Here is a 19,646-nt window from a genome sequence, read left to right as displayed (position 1 = left end):
AACTGCTGTGGCGCTGGAACGATCTTAACCAATACATTTTTATGTTTGTTTATTAGTCATATGCGTAGAATTTCTCCTTATTTTCAGTTCAGTGTTTTAGTGTTCCCTGTTTTTAGAATAGTGTAATTTTAATTTTGCTAACAATTTGAATGTAGGCCCCTCTTGATCTTGAAGGCCCTAGGCTGAAGCCTAGTTAGCCTACTGGAAAATCCGGCCCTGCTCCAGGTGGCTAAATAGACATTTTTTGACAGTCAAGAATTGGTTTGCCATTATTCGCTTGTGTTCTTATCTTACTTTCCAATATAGGCTACTAGGATTTCAGATCTTCATCCCCTACAAGTAATAACTGTCAGCACCTCTCCATTAGATAATTAGGAAAGAAGACCACGAGACTCCATGTGTAGAAATCAAGTGTACTTTTACTAATTATAAATGATTAAAGGCATAGCGAAGCGAAATCTGATTATTTAGGCGCAAAAGCGTTTGATATATAGAATAGCCCTTTCCCCACCCCTTGGCATCACAGTTACAGTCCAATCATAATTCTCTCAAGTGTCAGTTGTGAGATAACTTCAAAAGGCATCACGAAGATGGAATGTCGGTGCCGTTAGTCCTGGCGGGAATCTCCCACGCATGCGTAGTCCGACCAGCAGCTGAACTCCAGAACCTTCCTCCAGCACAATTAGTAACCCCTCCCAAATACCATGCCCTCCCTCCCCGTTTCATGGCAGCCGAAGCAACAGCAAAGCAGAGGCTGACAATAACCAGGTCTAACTATATGGAAAACATATTACTGATAGTCTTCTGAACCACCAAAACGAGACTGTAATTTGGTTGCTTAAAAACAATTAAATATCCAAAAAATAATTTAAAGAAATCTGCTAAAAAAAAAATTTAAATATCCATAGACAGCCTCACCATAATTGTTTAATAGTACTGAATGGGTTTAACATGAGATCAGCAAAATAGAACAAGAATCTACGATCTCTCTATAACCAAAGTTAATTAATGCAGCAAGCCCTATTTTAATACATTGGCATATGAATACCTCTGGAGATTTTTTTAAGGAAACCCTGATATTTCTCTTTAAAATAAGCTGCTGCATTTTAACACGACATTGTTCTCCTTGTTCTCTTAGCTGGCAAGGAACTCTTTGGTCTGGATACACTTCAAAAAAGCCTATGGATTAAATTGCTAGAAGAGATGTTTCTGGGAATGCCCAGTGAATTTCCTTGGGGGGATGAAATTATGCTGTTCCTGAATGTATTTAATGGAGCCCTGATCCTACACCCAGAGGACAGCGCATTGTTGAGGCAGTACGCCGCTACTGTGATCAACACAGCTGTACATTTCAACCACCTCTTCTCCCTCAGTGGTTACCAGTGGATCCTTCCCACTATGTTGCAGGTAAGCTTCTTTTAAAAAGAAGTCATTAGGCTATCCTGCCAGGTCAAACTTTCCAAAGGATCCATTGATGATCTCCTTGTTCATTGCACCTCGTTAATTCTTTTATCACGATGGCTTTGAGTCACAATGTAGCTTTTGAAGATGACCCTTCAGCCTCTTGTCAACAAATGCGAACTCCTAAGGATTTTCTTGTTTCCCAGGTCTACGCCGACTATGAAAGTAATCCACAGCTCCGTCAAGCAATCGAATTTGCCTGCCACCAGTTTTACATTCTACACCGTAAGCCTTTTGTGCTGCAGTTGTTTGCTAGTGTCGCTCCACTTCTGGAGTTTCCCGTGAGTGTCAACCAACTGCTGTGTGAAAATTGTTTTCATTCTTTCATTCATTTTTCATTCATTTTATTTGGTTTGTATGCCGCCCACTCTCGAGAGACTCAGGGCGGCTTACAGATAAAAAAGGGAGGGGGAAACATACAAAAAAATTAAAGAACAATATTAAAATTCCACAACATTCATAGCTTAGAATGGGGCTGGATAAATCAACAGGAGGCGGTCTCTCAGGTAGCCAGGTCCGATACCATGTAGGGCTTTAAAAGTAACGACTAGCACCTTGAAGCATGTCCGGAGACCAATGGGAAGCCAGAGCAGCTCACGGAGGATAGGTGTAACGTGGGTGTACCTAGGTACGCCCACTATCGCTCGCGTGGCTGCATTCTGGACTAACTGAAGTCTTTGAACACTCTCCAAGGGCAGCCCCATGTAGAGTGCATTACAGTAATCCAGTCTTGAGGTGACGAGGGCGTGAGTGACCATCCGAAGGGCCTCCCGGTCCAGATAGGGTCGCAACTGGTGCACCAGGCGAACCTGGGCAAAGGCCCCCCTGGTCTGACCATGCTGAAATTGCAATTGAGGTGTGAGAATATATTTTTTAAGAATTGCAATGCTCTGGGCAATTCATTGACCCTTGTGTTTCTGCTCAGAAACAGAAGCTGCTGGGAAATCAGTTCATGAGTTTAGGATTATTGATCTTGACAACTACACTAAGGCCAATGTCAACATTACTTGTAACCTCCTAAGGAGCTACAGGCCATAGTTGAGAACACCCAGACAACAACAACAACAACAACAAAGTCCTTCAGTCCTACACACTCTTTTTCTACTCACTCTCTTATGCAGAGAAGCATTAGTTTTTCTTTTCTAAACCCACCTTAACTTATTCCAGTGTTTCTCAACCTTGGCAACTTGAAGATGTCTGGACTTCAAGTCCCAGAATTCCCCCAGCCAGCGAATGCTGGCTGGGGGAATTCTGGGACTTGAAGTCCAGACATCTTCAAGTTGCCAAGGTTGAGAAACACTGACTTATTCCTTGAAGGCTTGCTCACATTTTCAGCGATTCTGTCTCCTGTCTAGAAAATTCAAGGCTGACATTCTCCCATTAATAGAACATTGATATTGCCCTGCACATCCAGCCTTTTGTGTCTACATGGAGAGACACATCTGTGCCAGAGGTGGTATTCAGCAGGTTCTGACCAGTTCTGGAGAACAGGTAGCGGAAACTTTGAGTAGTTCAGAGAAATGGTAAACACCACCTCTGACTGGTCCCACCCCAATCTATTCTCTACCTCCCAAGTTCCAGCTGATTGGGATGGAATGGGGATTTTACAATATCCTTCCCCTGCCACACCCACCAAACCACGCCATGCCCACCAAGCCACGCCCACAGAACTGGTAGTAAAAATTTTTGAATCCACCACTGATCTGTGCATAATTTAAATGGTATTATACATAAATAAAAATTTTCTAATGCTGTCATTTTTGCCTAAGCGTGCACTAGTTAAAGTGAATATTTGGACATGACAGAAAAAGCAGTAAATGGGAGTAAATTGGTGACTATGTCACCAATAATACCTTCATTATTACAGCAAAGAGTATCTTCAGTCTATAGGACAGTGTTTCTCAACCTTGGCAACTTGAAGATGTCCGGACTTCAACTCCCAGCATTCACTGTCTGGGGAATTCTGGGAGTTGAAGTCCGGACATCTTCAAGGTTGAGAAACACTGCACCAGAAAGAACGCTTGGGCCAAAAGAAACATGAAGGTATAACAATGCACAAAATTGATGTTTCAGAGAGGCAGGCAGGAGGGTGGGGGGGAACAAAACATGATTTCTGTTAATCAGACCTTTGCTTCCCGATCCTACTGTGAGCACAAATGGAATCAGTAGATTTAAAAGCATCCCTTCCCTTCTCTCCTGATTGGTGAATGGGGAGATCACATGGCTTAAGGGAAAATCTTCTTTTAAAGCCTGTGCAGTGATAATAAAAAAAGATTTCTGGGAGTTGAAGTCCGGACATCTTCAAGTTGCCAAGGTTGAGAAACACTGCTATAGGAAGATGGTGGCTGGCAATTAAATAGAAGAATATTTAAAACAATACAAAATGAAATAATTTGTTCCATCCACCATCAAGGTTGCCCACTCATCACCTTGATTTTACACAGCTCATTTCACAAAATCAGAATATAGGGATTAAAGTTTGTAACTCTTGTATAAAGTTTTCACATATCCAAAACTGGTATTGCTTACTTCAGTTGACATAAACATATGAGTGGGATATAAGTGTTTTTTACTGGATATGATGTTCCTTTAAAAAAAAAAACATTGTGCATCCTTTTTAAAGTTGTAAGATGCCCAGAGTCTTTTTGGAATAGGGCAGACTTGAAATCCAGTACATAAACAAACAAGTGAATAGAACAAAAACGCTTTCTTCACTGCAGGATGCTGCATACAATGGACCCACCAAGGGAGTGTCTGCTCAGTGCCTCTTCGATCTCCTACAGTCCTTAGAAGGAAATACTTCTGACAACCTAGATATTCTAGAATTGGTAAAAGCAGAAAAGCCCCTGAAATCACTAGGTATTTTAAATTTGTTTTTGTTTTAATTGCCATTTTTCTTGTGAAATAAATGTATTTCTGCTTTCTTTTTTCCTGATAACATAAGCACTGAAATGTTGAATAAAAAACTAATTTAAACAGTTCTTTTTTTAAAAAAATGGTCAGGATCATACTACGTGATTTACACTACACAGGATCTTCTGATCTGCCCCTATTCGCCAAATGAAAAGCCGATCGTTGCTTTAAACCCTATGATTTTCCTCTACAAAGAAACACTTTTTACAGGTGGTCCTCAACTTACAACAGTTCATTTAGCGAACATTCAAAGTTACCACAGCATTGAAAAAGTGACTTAATGGGGAAAAATGCCTCACTTAGTAACAGAAATTCTGGGCTCAATTATGGTCATAAGTTGAGGGCTACCTGTGTTTTAATTTTTAAAGAAACAAAGTTCTAAAGAGGTCCAAACTGACTTAAAATTGTATTATATAAATTGTTTCTATCTATATTCTTGGCCTTTATATTCTTGTATTGTATCTTGTTCTCTATATTTTCTAATGTTAAAGGTTTTCTTGGAAGTAATTCTCACTTTGTTTTAATGAATTTTCCTAGTTAATTTTATTGCGCAGTCACATAATTACATATTTTTTCAAACTATAATCTTCAGTGGAGTTAAATCCCAGATAAATTGTAATAGGGCCAGCCTGATCAGGTAATCCCATCAACACTTATTTAGAAGTGCTAACTTTTTTTAAAGATGAATGTCTATGCAAAATAGGGATGTGATGGCTCAGTGGATAAGACACTGAGCTTGTCAATCAGAAAGGCCGGCAGTTTGGTGGTTCGAATCCCTAGCACAGCATAATGGAGTGAGCTCCCGTGACTTGTCCCAGCTTCTGCCAACCTAGCAGTTCAAAAGCATGTAAAAATGCAAGTAGAAAAATAGGGACCACCTTTGGTGGGAAGGTAACAGCATTCCGTGCACCTTTGGCGTTTAGTCATGCCGGCCACATGACCATAGAGTCATCTTTGGACAGCGCTGGTTCTTCGGCTTTGAAATGGAGATTAGCACCGCCTCCTAGAGTCGGGAACGACTAGCACATATGTGCGAGGGGAACCTTTACCCTTACTTATGCAAAATGCAGCATTAAATTCTAAAGTGAAAGGAATTTTAATAGAATTAGCAATAGCAATAGCAGTTAAGACTTACATACCGCTTCATAGAGCTTTCAGCCCTCTCTAAGCGGTTTACAGAGTCAGCATATCGCCCCCAACAACAATCCGGGTCCTCAGTTTACCCACCTCGGAAGGATGGAAGGCTGAGTCAACCGTGAGCCGGTGAGATTTGAACAGCCGAACTGCAGAACTGCAGTCAGCTGAAGTAGCCTGCAGTGCTGCATTTAACCACTATGCCACCTCGGCTCTTGATTCAAAGAATTCATGATATGTCACTAGTGATCAATTCTATAAATGTACAGCAGGAGATTGAACAGGAATTAGTTGCCTAAAGCAAAAAAAAAACATAGATGTTTATTTATTTTATCTCTCATGGCACAATATTTCCATATTGTTGATACCTATTGTTGATATCTGTTATGTTCTATTTTTGTACCTACTTCAGATTTCTGTTATGGCAATGAGGACCTGACATTTTCAATCAGTGAAGCCATCAAGTTATGTGTAACAGTTGTGGCATATGCACCTGAATCTTTCAGAAGGTAACAACTATTTCTTGGTTAATTCCCAATTGGATTTACAAACAAGTATGATAACAATCTATCATTCAAATTTATATATTTTAACTTTGCACAGCTAATTTATTGAACTGTTTAAAACATTCCTCTTGATTCAAGGATTATTCTTTTTCTTTTATTTATTCTTTCCCTGAAATTCAAGAAGTTTGTGTCTAATGATTGAAAGGCCTTTACTATTCCCAGGTATAAAGCTTATTCTATCTGGCCTTTAAACTGCTCCCTATGTTCGCTGTCTCCTCAGTGCTTATCCTTTCTAAGGCTTAGCTATAGAACCTACAGTTAGATGATAGTTGGCTTTTCTGAATAACAGGGGAAAATCATTTATTGCTGGTTGCTTCAACCATACCACACTGGAAGCAAAAATCTCCTTCTTTTTGCTGTCTCAAACTGTCTTGCCCTTTAACATTTTTTTCAGTTACTTTCTGTTTCATTTTATTACATATTTTTGGAAAATGTTGTTATTGTTAAAAAAAAATACCAAGATTTTTTTTGCAGGTCCAAATTTGTTCTGGCTGTGATGGTGTCCTAATATTTACAAGAATTAGTCACAAAGTACTGTACACAGCCCTCTTTCCTGCAGACAAAAATGGGTTTCTCTTGAATGGAGGGGTATTGTGGTCAGGGGTGGGTTCCTACCAGTTCTAACCTCTTCTATAGAAGAGGTTCCATAAATCTACTGTGCTGTTTAGAACCGGTTCCAGCTCCCTCCCCCCTGCCCGTCCGCACATCATCAAGATGAAGAGCGAGAGGAGGAATTCTGGGAGTTGAAGTCCACAAGTCTTAAAACTGTCAAATTTGAACACCCCGTGGGGTTTTTTCCCTAAAGGGTTAGGGGTGCAAGAGTCTTGTAACTTGACAGCTTTAAGACTTGCGTGCTTCAAATCCCAGAGTTTCTGAGCCAACATTTTGGTTGCTAAGCAAGAGCGTTGTTAAGTGGGTTTCACCACATTTTATAAGTTGGCCATGCCCACCCAGTCACATGGCCGGCAAGCCACTCCCACCCAATCACATGGCCAGCAAGTCACTCCCACCCAGTCACATGGCCAGCAAGTCACTCCCACAAAGCAGGCCACACCTACAGAAGAGGTTCTAAAAAACTTTGAAACCCACCACTGTTTCTGGATATAACCTCACATTGATAGCATTGTTACATGATCTCCATTGCTTCAGTCTTCAGATGCTGATGGTCCTTGAGGCGCTAGTGCCCTGTTACTTGCAGAAACTGAAGAGGCAGACCTCCCAAGTGGAAACTGTGACAGCTGCTCGAGAAGAGATTGCTGCGACCGCTGCTCTAGCGACATCCTTGCAAGCGCTTTTGTACAGCGTGGAAGTTCTTACTCGGTAAGTTACACCACTTACTTGCCATGACCTTGGCAAGGGTCCAAGGAGGAAGAAAATGAAAATTTTATGTTCCTGCCCACGGTGAAAACAATTTTCATGCCATTATACGTCTGTATAATGTATGTAGGTACAAGAGCGGGAATTTAAATGAGCAATATTCACATCTGCATTATAAAATATAGAAGGTTGCATTTATTTATTTGAAAATTAAGTCCTCACCAAGTCTATTTCACTCGAAATTAGGCCAGAGGTGAGGGGGAGTGTCAAACCAGGATCTATCTGGTGGATTTTAATCACAGATTAATTAATTCAGATTCAGCATTTGCCATCCAGAATGTATTTTTCTCCTTTTCCGGAAAGTTATACAATGACATTTAATAAAGGTAAATGCACGTAAAGGCAAACAGTTTCCTAAGTTGAGCTTGACTCTTGAGACATGTATGAGTATTGTCATTTTGGAATTGCCTATTTATGGCATGATTATTCATTTGTTTGTTTACTTATTTAGTTCAAACTATCTCCTGTATCGCCACAGTTTCCTGGAGTTCTCCTTCCCAAGTCTGTCCCGCTTAGATTTTTCAAGATCAGCCAAAAAGATTTCTATAACACAAAAAGACCAATGAGGGTACATGGGGCTACCCCTGAAAAGCATCCGGAGACTACAGCTAGTCCAGAATGCAGCCGCGCGAGCGATATTGGGTGTACCAAGATACTCCCATATTACACCTATCCTCCGTGAGCTGCACTGGCTGCCAATTGGTCTCTGAACGCAATTCAATGTGTTGGTCATTACCTTTAAAGCCCTACATGGCTCAGGACCAGCGTATTTGCGAGACCGCCTACTGCCACATACCTCCCAATGGCCGATAAGATCGCACAGGGTGGGCCTCCTTAGGACGCCATCAGCCGGACAGTGTCAGCTGGCGGGGCCTCGGAGGAGGGCCTTCTCTGTGGCTGCTCCGACCCTGTGGAACCAGCTACCCCCAGAGGTCCGGACTTCACCCACCCTCATGGCCTTCAGAAAAGCTGTTAAGACCTGGCTGTTCTGGCAGGCTTGGGGCTGTTGACCTTACTATGTAGGGTCCAGCCCCAATCAGAACTTATGCATGTTGGAGAATTTTTAATTTTTTTATTTTTATTCGTTTGTTTTCTTTCTTGTTCTGTGTAAGCCGCTCGGAGTCCTCCGGGATTGGGCAGCCTATAAATCTAACAAATTAAATTAAATTAATTAAATCAATAAAAACAAACTTTCCACCTTAAAAGAAATAATGGTTCTACTTAATTATTTTATTTATACAGTCAGAAGTATTGTGAGTTTTATGTTGATTCTGGAGGCCTTACAGAGAAAGAATGAGATAATTAATAATTAAGACCTATGCAGAGAGATTGAAGGAACTGAGACTGTTCAGTTTGAGAAAATTGAGAGTAAGGACCTCATCTTCCTCTTCAAATAACTGAAAACAAGATTACATTTTAAAAGTCTGTTTTCTGTTGCTTCTGAAGGCAGGACAACGAATATTAGATTTAAGATATAGGTTGGCTAATTCCAGTTGAATCTTAGAATAATTTCCCAGCTCTAAGAACAATCTGGCAGTGAGGTCAGCTGATGAGTAAGGGGGTGAACTCCTCTTTGTTGGATGTGCTGGAGGCTCGACAAGTTGAAGCTTTAATTTTAATTTAAGCAGAGGAAAATAGCTTTTCCAATACTAAGATTCTTCTATTACTGCTACTTCTACTAATTACTTACTGCTGCTACTACTGCCATTAATAGGCCAATGACTGCACCTCAGATGAGTCGCTGTGATCAAGGCCACAAAGGAACAACCACTGCTAACCATACGATGTCATCTGGAACAAATACCAGGTATTTAACAGAGGCTGCCCCGCAACGTATTATTGAAACCTTACTAATACTAATGTTGTTGTTGTTTTTGCATAATCCGTACATTGTACAATATTGCATAAGAAGATGAATGTTGGGACAGATTTTTTTTTCATTTTCATTTTCATTTTTATTTGTCTTGTATGCCGCCCACTCCCGGAGGACTCCGGGCGGCTCACAACAGACAAGGGGAAGGGGATAAATAGACAAGACAACACTTTAAAAAAAGGCGCAACATTCACAATTTCCGTGGGGCTGGGTGTTTCACAGGCCCCCCGGCCTGCTGGAGCAGCCAGGACTTGGTGGCTTTGCGGAAGGCCGGGAGGGTAGTAAGGGTCCGGATCTCCACGGGGAGGTCGTTCCAGAGGGCTGGGGCTGCAACAGAGAAGGCTCTCCCCCGGGCTAGAGCCCCCCCCCCCCCCCGGTCAAAGGCGTCCCTCTTTTCCAATCTGAAAATCTGGTCAGCTTATATGTAGTATGACAAATGAAGTTAGTCTGAAACCGGAACCGGAGTTGGAACTTGCAGCTGCCTGGGGAATGGTCTGAGTCCTTCTCAGAGCACTTCATGACATATTAAACTGGGGCAGAAGACAGAAGTAGGGGAACTTTTGAATGTTATTGTTTTAGATGTGATGGCAGAATATGCGTGCATTCTCTACATCTTCTGGTCCACTTCCACTGTCCAGGATGAAGAGGGAATCATTTTATCTCGCCTTCACCTCTCTAGTTCTGAGTAGCTAGAGTAGGAGCTTCTCAATTGACTTTGTGATGTGTTTGAGACCTAGGGCTTCTCTCACAGAGTGGATACCATTCTGGCAATACCAAACTTCAGGTCATCCCTAACATGTCAATAATTGTACATAGAGTTATTCTCATTGTGAAGGAGTTGTTCGAGCTTGCAAAATATGGAGAACATTCTTTTTTTATTATTCTACCACAAGCTTTTGCTCTAAGCTGAAACAGATGATGGAATTGCACAGGAAGAAATGTGTGAAAATTCTCTCCTTTTCCATCGGCCTATTGGAAATTGGAAATTACATGGACATTTACACTAGTTTAAACAATATATGATAATTGAAATACATTCATGAACTGTCTTTAATTACCGTGGTTGAAAAGCCACTGCAAGACTTTATTCTTTATGATTTTGTCTAGACTTTTAAATAACTTATGCCTACAATGGTAGCTAATGAATATTTATGCATATGGGGCAATCAATTTAATGATTTCTACATAGTATCCTTAAATATAGTATCTGAAGGAAAGCCCTCGTATCTTTTCTTCTCCTGAAATTTTATTTGGACTTTCTTCCAAGTATGTGTGATTTGGTCAGTGACATGCTGATGTTTGTATAGAAATGTTTCCCCATTAGAAAGCAAAGCTGAGATACTGTTTTCCTCTGTGCTCACTAGATATGTCTATAGCCACAGCTAATCACTGGCAAATACAATACTAAATAGATAATTCTATGTGTTTATTAAGTCTAAAATATGTAGGTTTAAACAGAACTATTGTTATCTCAAAGAAATGTGCAGAAAGCAATCTGGCGTGGGGTTAGTGCATTGGATTTCATACAGTACCACGTCCAAATATGACTCTTGTGTAAGAGGAAGTTGCCTCATACACAGATCAGGTGTTATCAGGAGGGTGGACACGAAGAGGAAAGCATCCTCTTATTCTTCCATTGCTACTGCATGTATTGTGAGTATTTGATCTAGATCAGAGGTGGGTTTCTGCCGGATTGTGCGAAACGGTAGTGGCTCCACCAGTGGTGGGATTCAAATAATTTAACAACCGGTTCTCTGCCCTAATGACCATCTGGGTAGGTGGGGCTCGGGGGTCATGTGACTGGGTGGGCGTGGCCAACTCAACGTCACTCAGGTCGATGGGCGCTTCACCTTAGCTGTTACAATGTAAATAAGGGTTAACCGGAGAGGCAGTTTCTGTAAGCAGGGCAATAGAGATTAGGCTAGGAACAATACCAGAATGTTTCTTTCCTGCCTTCCTTACAGGATTAGCCCTGGAAAGTGGGAAAAAACAAAAGGAGATTTCTTCCAAGAACCGGTTCTCTGAACTACTTAGAAAGTTACCAACCGGTTCTCCCGAATAGGTGCGAACTGGCTGAATCCCACCACTGGGCTCCACCCACCCACTCAGATGCTTCTGTGCACGCATGAACACGTGAACCGATAGTAAAATAAATTGAAACCCACCACTGATCTAAAAGTGTACTTTGCCTAATGATTTCTGAATTCCTCTGTCCTTGTTTTTCCTCTTCTAAATTCTAGGTATCCAGAGCAAGGAGCCAAACTTCATTTTATCAGGTAGGGGAATATTGCCGCCAGCTTCTTTCTTTACAATTTGTAATGCATTTCCTTTACTACAATCTTCCCAAACTGGGCTTTATTCTGAATGGTTTTATACCAGAGATTTCATACCAGGAGAAAAACAGCCAAAAGTCGCTTAAGTGACAGCTTCTGCCTTCTCTGGCTGCTTCTCTCATGAGAAATATCGAGCAATGGTTTCCCTGCAAAGGTACATTTCCTCTAAGGATACCTTCCGTCAGCGGCAGTGGTGGGTTTCAAAAATTGTTCCAACCTACTCTGTGGGTGTGGCCTCCTTTGTGGGAGTGGCTTGCCGCCCATGTGACCGGATGGAAGTGGCTTGCCGCCCATGTGATCGGATATGAAGATGCCGATGACACTTGTCAGAACCACCTTAAATCACCTCCCACACAGCACTGGCATGCATAAGAATAGGATGCAAACTTTTCACATGTATACTGTTTTTCTCTAATTTCTCTGTAAAAATAGGATAAGTTAAGTACATTGACATATAGTGGAAATACACCAAGGGGAGGAGGAGTGGGATAGAAGAAAGATGGGTAGAGAGGGATGGGAGAGAGGGTGGGAGGGAAGGTGAGAAGGAAGGGAGGGAGTGGATCAGGAGAGAGGAGTGGTAGAGGGGGAGGGGAAGTAGGCTAGAGGGGGATGATGGAGGGAAGATAGAAAGTTGGAGGGGGTGGAAGAAAGAGAGAGAGTGGGAGAGTGGAAGAGGTATATTGGGTTTCTATTTTTGGGGGGTATTGTTGACAAGAGAAATTGCTGCGATTATTGTTTAATGTTGTATGGCGTTGGCTATGCACAGTATGTATGTGAGTGTATGAAAATGAAAAAATGGAAAATAAAAACATTATCCATCAAAAAAAAAGAATATGATGTAAACTTGTTTTTTAAAAGGCATCTTTGGTTTGCGTTAAAACAACTTCAACACACGCAATGTTCTGATTGCACCACAAACGCAGTAGTCATCCTTACCTTTCACAGAGGCACTGAGTTTTATCAATAGGAGCATGATAGTGTAGAATAATCATATCCAAGGACCAGTGGTGGGTTTCAAAAATTTTCAGAACCTCTTCTGTAGGTGTGGCCTGCTTTCCGGGTCCACTGGTGGAACCTCCTCTAACCGGTTCGGTAGATTTGACGAACCGGTTCTACCGAATAGGTGCGAACTGGTAGGAACCCACCTCTGGTCAGCAGGCAGGATTCATGACAATGATATCACATATCAGCCCATTCTTGCCTCTTGATTTCTACATTCTGCATTTCCCCTGATATCCAGAGAAAATCTTCATTTGCTAGAGGAAGGCCAAGGCATCCAGCGGGAGGAGCTGGATGAACGCATTGCTAGAGAAGAGTTTCGGCGACCTCGTGAGTCCCTGTTGAATATATGCACTGAGTTCTACAAACACTGTGGGCCCCGACTGAAGATTTTACAGAACCTGGCTGGAGAGCCCAGGGTGACGTCTTTAGAGCTGCTGGATGTTAAGTCTCATATGAGGTATGATTTTTGAATGTCCATAAATATTTGACTATCCATTAGCAATGACAAGTATGCACTATAATATACAAAGCAGAATCTTAAGCTTCTTTCAATTGTAAGTAGAATAAGATTTTTTTTTCTTTTTCAAATTATTTCAGGTGATATCATTAAAATGGAAAGGGAAATCTGATCTAAACACTTCAAATATTGTAGATACTAAGAAATAGAGTAAAATCACAACAATGGAAAAGCTGCTCTGGTGTAAACACCTGCAGTGTCACTCATTAGCTGAAATGTAATGTGTAATTATAAATCTTGTCATTTCTGTGTGTAAAACCCAGCTACGTATATTTTCAGGAAATCGTTCAGCATGTATTTTTTTGTTATTGCCTCGTCAGCCTGGTTGGCATTTATATTTATGACTCTTCTTATCCCTGAAGACAGATTGTTGGAAGGTTGTCAGGAACATATAACCTGCCACTCCTGAGATATAGATAAATGTTTGCAGAAATATATTTAGATATAAAGATTTTTGTTAAAGAAAATAAATAAAGTCAATATGGTTTTCATTTCAGCAGCGATGATCCTTCCCCTTTCCTTCGTAGTGATAGGAAATAAGATCCGTCAGTCTTGATTCTGATCAAAATTTGGATGCTTGGCAACCACATGTATTTATAACAGTTGCACTTTCCCAGAGTTTTGTGATCACCTTCTGACAAGCAAAATAAACGGAGAAGCCAGTTTCATTTAACAAATACGTTCCTAACTTAACAACTGCAGTGATTCACTTAGTAACTGTAGCCAAAATGTCATAAAATAGGGCAAAACTCACTTAACAACTATCTTGCTTAGAATTTCTGGGCTCATCTGTGGTTGTAAATGGAGGACTACCTATAAATATGGTTCCTCTATCTCAGTGTTTCTCAACCTTGGCAACTTGAAGATGTCCGGACTTCAACTCCCAGAATTCCCCAGCCAGCTGGGGAATTCTGGGAGTTGAAGTCCGGACATCTTCAAGTTGCCAAGGTTGAGAAACACTGCTGTATCTAGTAAATCTACTATGTAACAAAATTATTAAGAATGCAGTATGGATATAAAAATGCCATTATTTATTTAAGCCATTATATTATATAGGTACATATGTGTATGGTTCATTTAAATAAATATTTTTTTTACATTTCAGAAAAAATATTTAATATAGAAAAATGTTTAATAATGTTAATTATTTAAGGTCAGACTCCCTTAGCCCAGTGTGTTCTCCTGATATCAAATTCCTATATTATTTTACTATCATAGTCTTCAGGTGGCCACATTTCTAGTGTGCGTCAGAATGAAAAGGCTGCATCAGACAGTGAGAATCACCAGTGTGATGATCAGTTATCTTTTGGGACTATATAGCATTTATTTATTTAGAGTTAGTTTTTCCATTAAACAAGAGCTCCAGTGACAAAATCCAGATTTTCCTCTTAATGAGCAATGGTTTTAGATTGGCAGAGATTGCACATTCCCTCTTGAAGCTGGCACCTTATGATACCCAAACAATGGAGAGCCGAGGACTCTGCCGGTACATCATGGAAATGCTACCCATCACTGACTGGACAGCTGAGGCAGTGAGGCCCGCCCTTATCCTCATCTTGAAAAGACTGGATCGTATGTTCAATAAAATTCACAAGATGCCTACTTTGAGGTAAGTGTGTTTGTCAGAAAACTATGGGATCTATTTCTGAATTTCCAAGCCATGAAGGAAGGGTATTATTATATGTGGTTAATCTTTGGTGAGATTCACAGCCTTTGGGGCTGGTTGGTAGCTCAACAGCTCGAGTCCTAACCAAGGACCTAGGAACTGTTAAGGTAACGTCGGAGGATATAAGCTGTTCCAAGTAGGGTGTTTTTTTGTAGAATCAGAATGTTCAAGTCTGATAAATTTAAAATTTCCAAATACCCTTTAGGTATTGCTCCAAGGGCTCCAATTACAATCGGGACAACAAACAATTTCTTTTTCCACAGTCGCTCAACTTCAATTTGCAAGTCCTGGTATTTTGTGATTTTTTTCTTGCTGTTTATCTTCAATTCGTGCATCTCCAGGTATTGCAATGTCAATGAACCATACTTCTTTCTTTTCAACTATTGTTATGTCAGGTGTGTTGTGGGCCAAGTGCCTGTCAGTCTAGATTCTGAGGTCCCACAAGATCTTGACTTTCTCATTCTCTAAAACCTTCTGAACCTGATGGTCCCAGTGGTTTTTGCTGTACTCAAATCCAAACTTTTGGCACAATTTCCAGTGAATGATCTTAGCAATGTGGTCATGGCGTTGTAGATAGTCAGCTTGTGAAATTTTGCTGCACCCACTGATCAAGTGGTCGACTGTCTCGTCTTTCTCATTACAGAGGCGACATTTGCTGTTGGTGGTAAAATGTTGAATATTTGCCTTCATGCAGTTTGTGGCTAAGGCTTGTTCTTGAGCTGCCAAAATAAAGCTTTCTGTTTCTTTTTTCAGTGCTCCTGATCTTAACTAGTTCCAAGTTAGCTTTTGGTCAGCTTTGCCTTCAATACTTTTCAAGTATTGGCTATGCATAGCTTTGTTTTTCCAATTATTATTATTGTTGTTGTTGTTGTTGTTATTTCTTTTATTCATTAAGCATGAAACTCAGTCAAGTGAACATTTAAAGATTTGTCACAAATACCATTGATTGGTTGATATGGGTTGGTGCCAGTGTCCTAGCTATCAACCAAGTATCTTTGATTATTATTATTGATTATTATTATTATCGATTATTATTATCGATTATTATTATCGATTATTATTATTGATTATTATCATTGATAATGTTCACTACACTGAATTCTAACAGTAAATATTTAAACATAAGTCTAAAAAATATGTAGTGATGCACATTTTCATGGGCCTAGTTCAGTTTCATGAAACAAACTTCAAAGGCTACCTTCAATTTTACATAGCCTGTTCCAAGTTGTTTGTCTTTCTAGTATATATCTGTTGTATACTTTTGTAGAACAGTGATATTGTTGAGAGAATAAAACCTGTACACCTTGAATTGAATTTCTCAGAATATTCAGAGCTTTTCTCAGTACAGAAAGGCTGATTGTAAACACTTATCTCCTAGACCAGTGGTTCCCAAACTTGGCAACTTTAAGACTTGTGGACTTCAACTCCCAGAGTTCTCCAGCCAGAAGGGCTAGCTGGAGAACTCTGGGAGTTGAAGTCCACAAGTCTTAAAGTTGCCAAGTTTGGGAACCACTGTCCTAGACATTAGAAATTTGCTTCATTTGCAAGGCTTTGTCTTTATAAAAGTAAGGAGTGTGATATGACCATGTTCATTTTTTCCTCACTTATTTATGCTTTGCTGGTTATTTCAGCATTTTACAGAGTCATTTTTTTCTACAGTGTTTTTTATTCCACTATCCACTAACAGGTAAAAAGATCACACTGAGACACAGGTTATTGCCATCTGAGATCTTGATCTTGAACTTTCCTTGGTGTTCCTATTTCTCAGTCGCCTTTTTCCAGGCTAACCATTTAATGCCATCTACCATTGTGTTCTAGGAGACAGGTTGAATGGGAGCCTGCCAGCAATTTGATTGAAGGGGTTTGTTTGACACTTCAGAGGCAGCCAATCATATCCTTCCTGCCTCATCTTAGGTCATTGATCAATGTCTGTGTCAATCTGGTGAGTAAATAACATGGCAACCTCCTACACATCTGCCAAGCTCCCTTCTACAATATAAGCTCCCTGTTCAGCAAAGAACTTCCTTGAATAACACCAGACATAACGAAGTACATTTTCAAAGTGATGCATGGGGAGAGAATGAAAAAGAAACCAATAGTCCAATGACTGGGTTTGCCTACTTTCTACGCACCACTCTGAAAATCCACTTCTGCATGTTGCGCTGAGAGTTGAGGGCTGCAAGTTGGAGACTGGGGTGGTGGATACTGCACACACCTGGCAGAGGAGTTGGAAAGAAGTGTGGGACCCTGGAGACATTATTCAGCCCCACCTTGTAAAAAATAATGCAAAAGGACATTAACTCTTAACTCAACAAATTATCAGAATGAAATTGTTTTGCCGTTTACAACATTCATAGTTTTAAAAAAAAGTTTGTGGTGTCTTTGTATGATGTTCAGATCCTTCCTGACTCTTTAACATGGATGTTTCTAGACTGCATTAAGGAACATCAGTTTGACCTGGTGTGCCCTTGGCCTGCATAAAACTGATATAATTACAGCTGACTTGAAAGACAATTCAACAATAGATAAATCTTTCACGAGCATGATACCTCTTCAGCAAAAAAAAAAAAAGAAGAAGAAGCTAGAATACTTAATGTAACAATAACTGTCATTTAAGTAGGAACTCAATGGATAAAAATATCGAGTTTTTATAAGGTTAAAATGAAAGTTAATAAATTGGAATACGTTCCCTATATACAGTACTGGTTTAAATTAGTTGGCATTTTCAATGATATTTTGAAATGATTTTGATTACAGTCTGGAGGATCGTAGAATGCAAGAAATTCAGAAAACTCAGTGAAGTCAGACAAACAGTAAAAACAATAGCAATAGCAATAGCAGTTAAGACGTATATACCACTTCATAGGGCTTTCAGCCCTCTCTAAGCAGTTTACAGAGTCAGCATATCGCCCCCAACAACAATCCGGGTCCTCATTTTACCCACCTCGGAAGGATGGAAGGCTGAGTCAACCCTGAGCCGGTGAGATTAGAACAGCCGAACTGCAGAACTGCAGTCAGCTGAAGTAGCCTGCAGTGCTGCATTTAACCACTGCGCCACCTCGGCTCTAGATGTTGACCTAAACTGATCTTTGGTCTGATACATCAGGAACTTTATTATGCTCGGAGTCAAGAGTATATAGCTTTCATCAGCTCAGACCATATTGAGATTTGTGGCACATATCAATAATTAAATTCAAGAACTGAATGTCCCAAGATCCAAGGTGGGCAATCTTAGGGACGGAATGATGTGTTAAAGAGTACAGTGTTGTTTCCCATTTTGGGCCTTAATTCGTCCAAGCTTCTAAATAAATTCTTATACAAGAGAAGAATCTGAACATTATATGAACGTTATATACAAAGGAGTCTGAATATTGTGTTAAACTCAATCTGCATCAGACTCAGGACATTACACCTGACATAAGGAGATATTAACTCAAGCCAACTACTGCAATATTGATTATTTCAAGTACATGTTTCCATTGAGTACAATAACTACATGGCATACCCTCCAACTTCACCTATTCTACCAGTACAGTGCTGGTTATTCAGGGCTAGTACTGGGTACATTCTTAACTACGCTGGTTTTCCTTGTGCCTCCTGTCCAGTCCTCCTGCTAACCCTGTAGTAACGCCTTTTCCTTCCCATCCATCTCCTGCTAGAACCACCCCATTCCCTTTTTGACCCCAGCTACCGCAAGGCATGTGGAGGGCCCTGAGCACCGCAGTCTTGCGCTATCTGAAGTGTGTGCCTCATTAACATCAGAGGGTATGGCATGGATGGAGTTGAAATAGTTGGTCAAGGTGATGTGCTGTGTTTGTATTGCAGGTGATGGGAGTAGTAGGACCTTCCAGTGTGGCCGATGGATTACCCCTTCTTCATCTCAGCCCTTATCTCTCACCACCTCTACCCTTCAGCACAGCTGTTGTCCGGCTTGTAGCATTGCAGATCCAGGTGTGACTGCCTTGCCTGTTAGACAGGCTTTGCTTCTTATGTGGTTGAGGCACCAGTTCACTGGTGTCCTTTCGTTTTCTGCGAAAGCTGGGCAAAAACTGTGAGGCAAAGTTCATACTTCCCCTTACTTAATGCTGAAGTTTCAGGTTCACCGACAAATACGCGCTCGACTAAAGCGCGGCGACAAAACCGCGGCGAGAAAACAGTGAGGTCGAAATCGCGCTGACGAATGAGAACAGAAGCACGCCGACAACAGCGCACCAACAACAGCGTGCCTTCAACGAACAACTAATGACAACCTAAAAACCCTAACCCTAACCCTAAACCTAAACCTAAACCTAACCCTAACCCTAAACCTAAACATAACCCTAAACCGAATCCTGAACCTAACCCTAAACCTAAACCTAACCCTAAACCTAACCCTAAACCTAACCCTAAACCTAACCCTAAACCTAACCCTGAACCTAACCCTGAACCGAACCCTGAACCTAACCTTAAACCTAACCCTAACCCTAACCCTAACCCTAAACCTAACCCTGAACCTAACCCTGAACCTAACCCTAAACCTAACCTTAAACCTAACCCTAACCCTAAACCTAAACCTAAACCTAACCCTAAAGCAAACCCTAAACCTAACCCTAAACCTAACCCTAAACCTAACCCTAAACCTAACCCTGAACCTAACCCTGAACCTAACCCTAAACCTAGCCCTGAACCGAACCCTGAACCTAACCCTGAACCTAACCCTAAACCTAACCCTAAACCTAACCTTAAACCTAACCCTAACCCTAAACCTAACCCTAAACCTAACCCTGAACCTAACCCTGAACCTAACCCTAAACCTAACCCTAAA

General features: G+C 40.8%; 1 protein-coding gene across 1 annotated transcript in view; it reads left to right on the top strand.

Moving 5' to 3' along the window:
* The window catches only part of UNC80 (unc-80 homolog, NALCN channel complex subunit), a 160,047-nt gene that overhangs the window by 116,062 nt on the left and 24,339 nt on the right, over positions 1-19,646 (top strand). The window contains 11 exon segments of the mRNA XM_032222422.1: positions 1,139-1,407; positions 1,608-1,742; positions 4,182-4,320; positions 5,921-6,017; positions 7,224-7,394; positions 9,166-9,258; positions 11,565-11,600; positions 12,898-13,116; positions 14,585-14,785; positions 16,661-16,784; positions 18,668-18,793. Coding sequence (XP_032078313.1) covers positions 1,139-1,407; positions 1,608-1,742; positions 4,182-4,320; positions 5,921-6,017; positions 7,224-7,394; positions 9,166-9,258; positions 11,565-11,600; positions 12,898-13,116; positions 14,585-14,785; positions 16,661-16,784; positions 18,668-18,793 — 1,610 coding nt within the window.

This window comes from Thamnophis elegans, chromosome 1, assembly GCF_009769535.1.
Source record: "Thamnophis elegans isolate rThaEle1 chromosome 1, rThaEle1.pri, whole genome shotgun sequence".
Taxonomy (NCBI): domain Eukaryota; kingdom Metazoa; phylum Chordata; class Lepidosauria; order Squamata; family Colubridae; genus Thamnophis; species Thamnophis elegans.
This window is presented reverse-complemented; position numbering and strand designations above follow the sequence as displayed.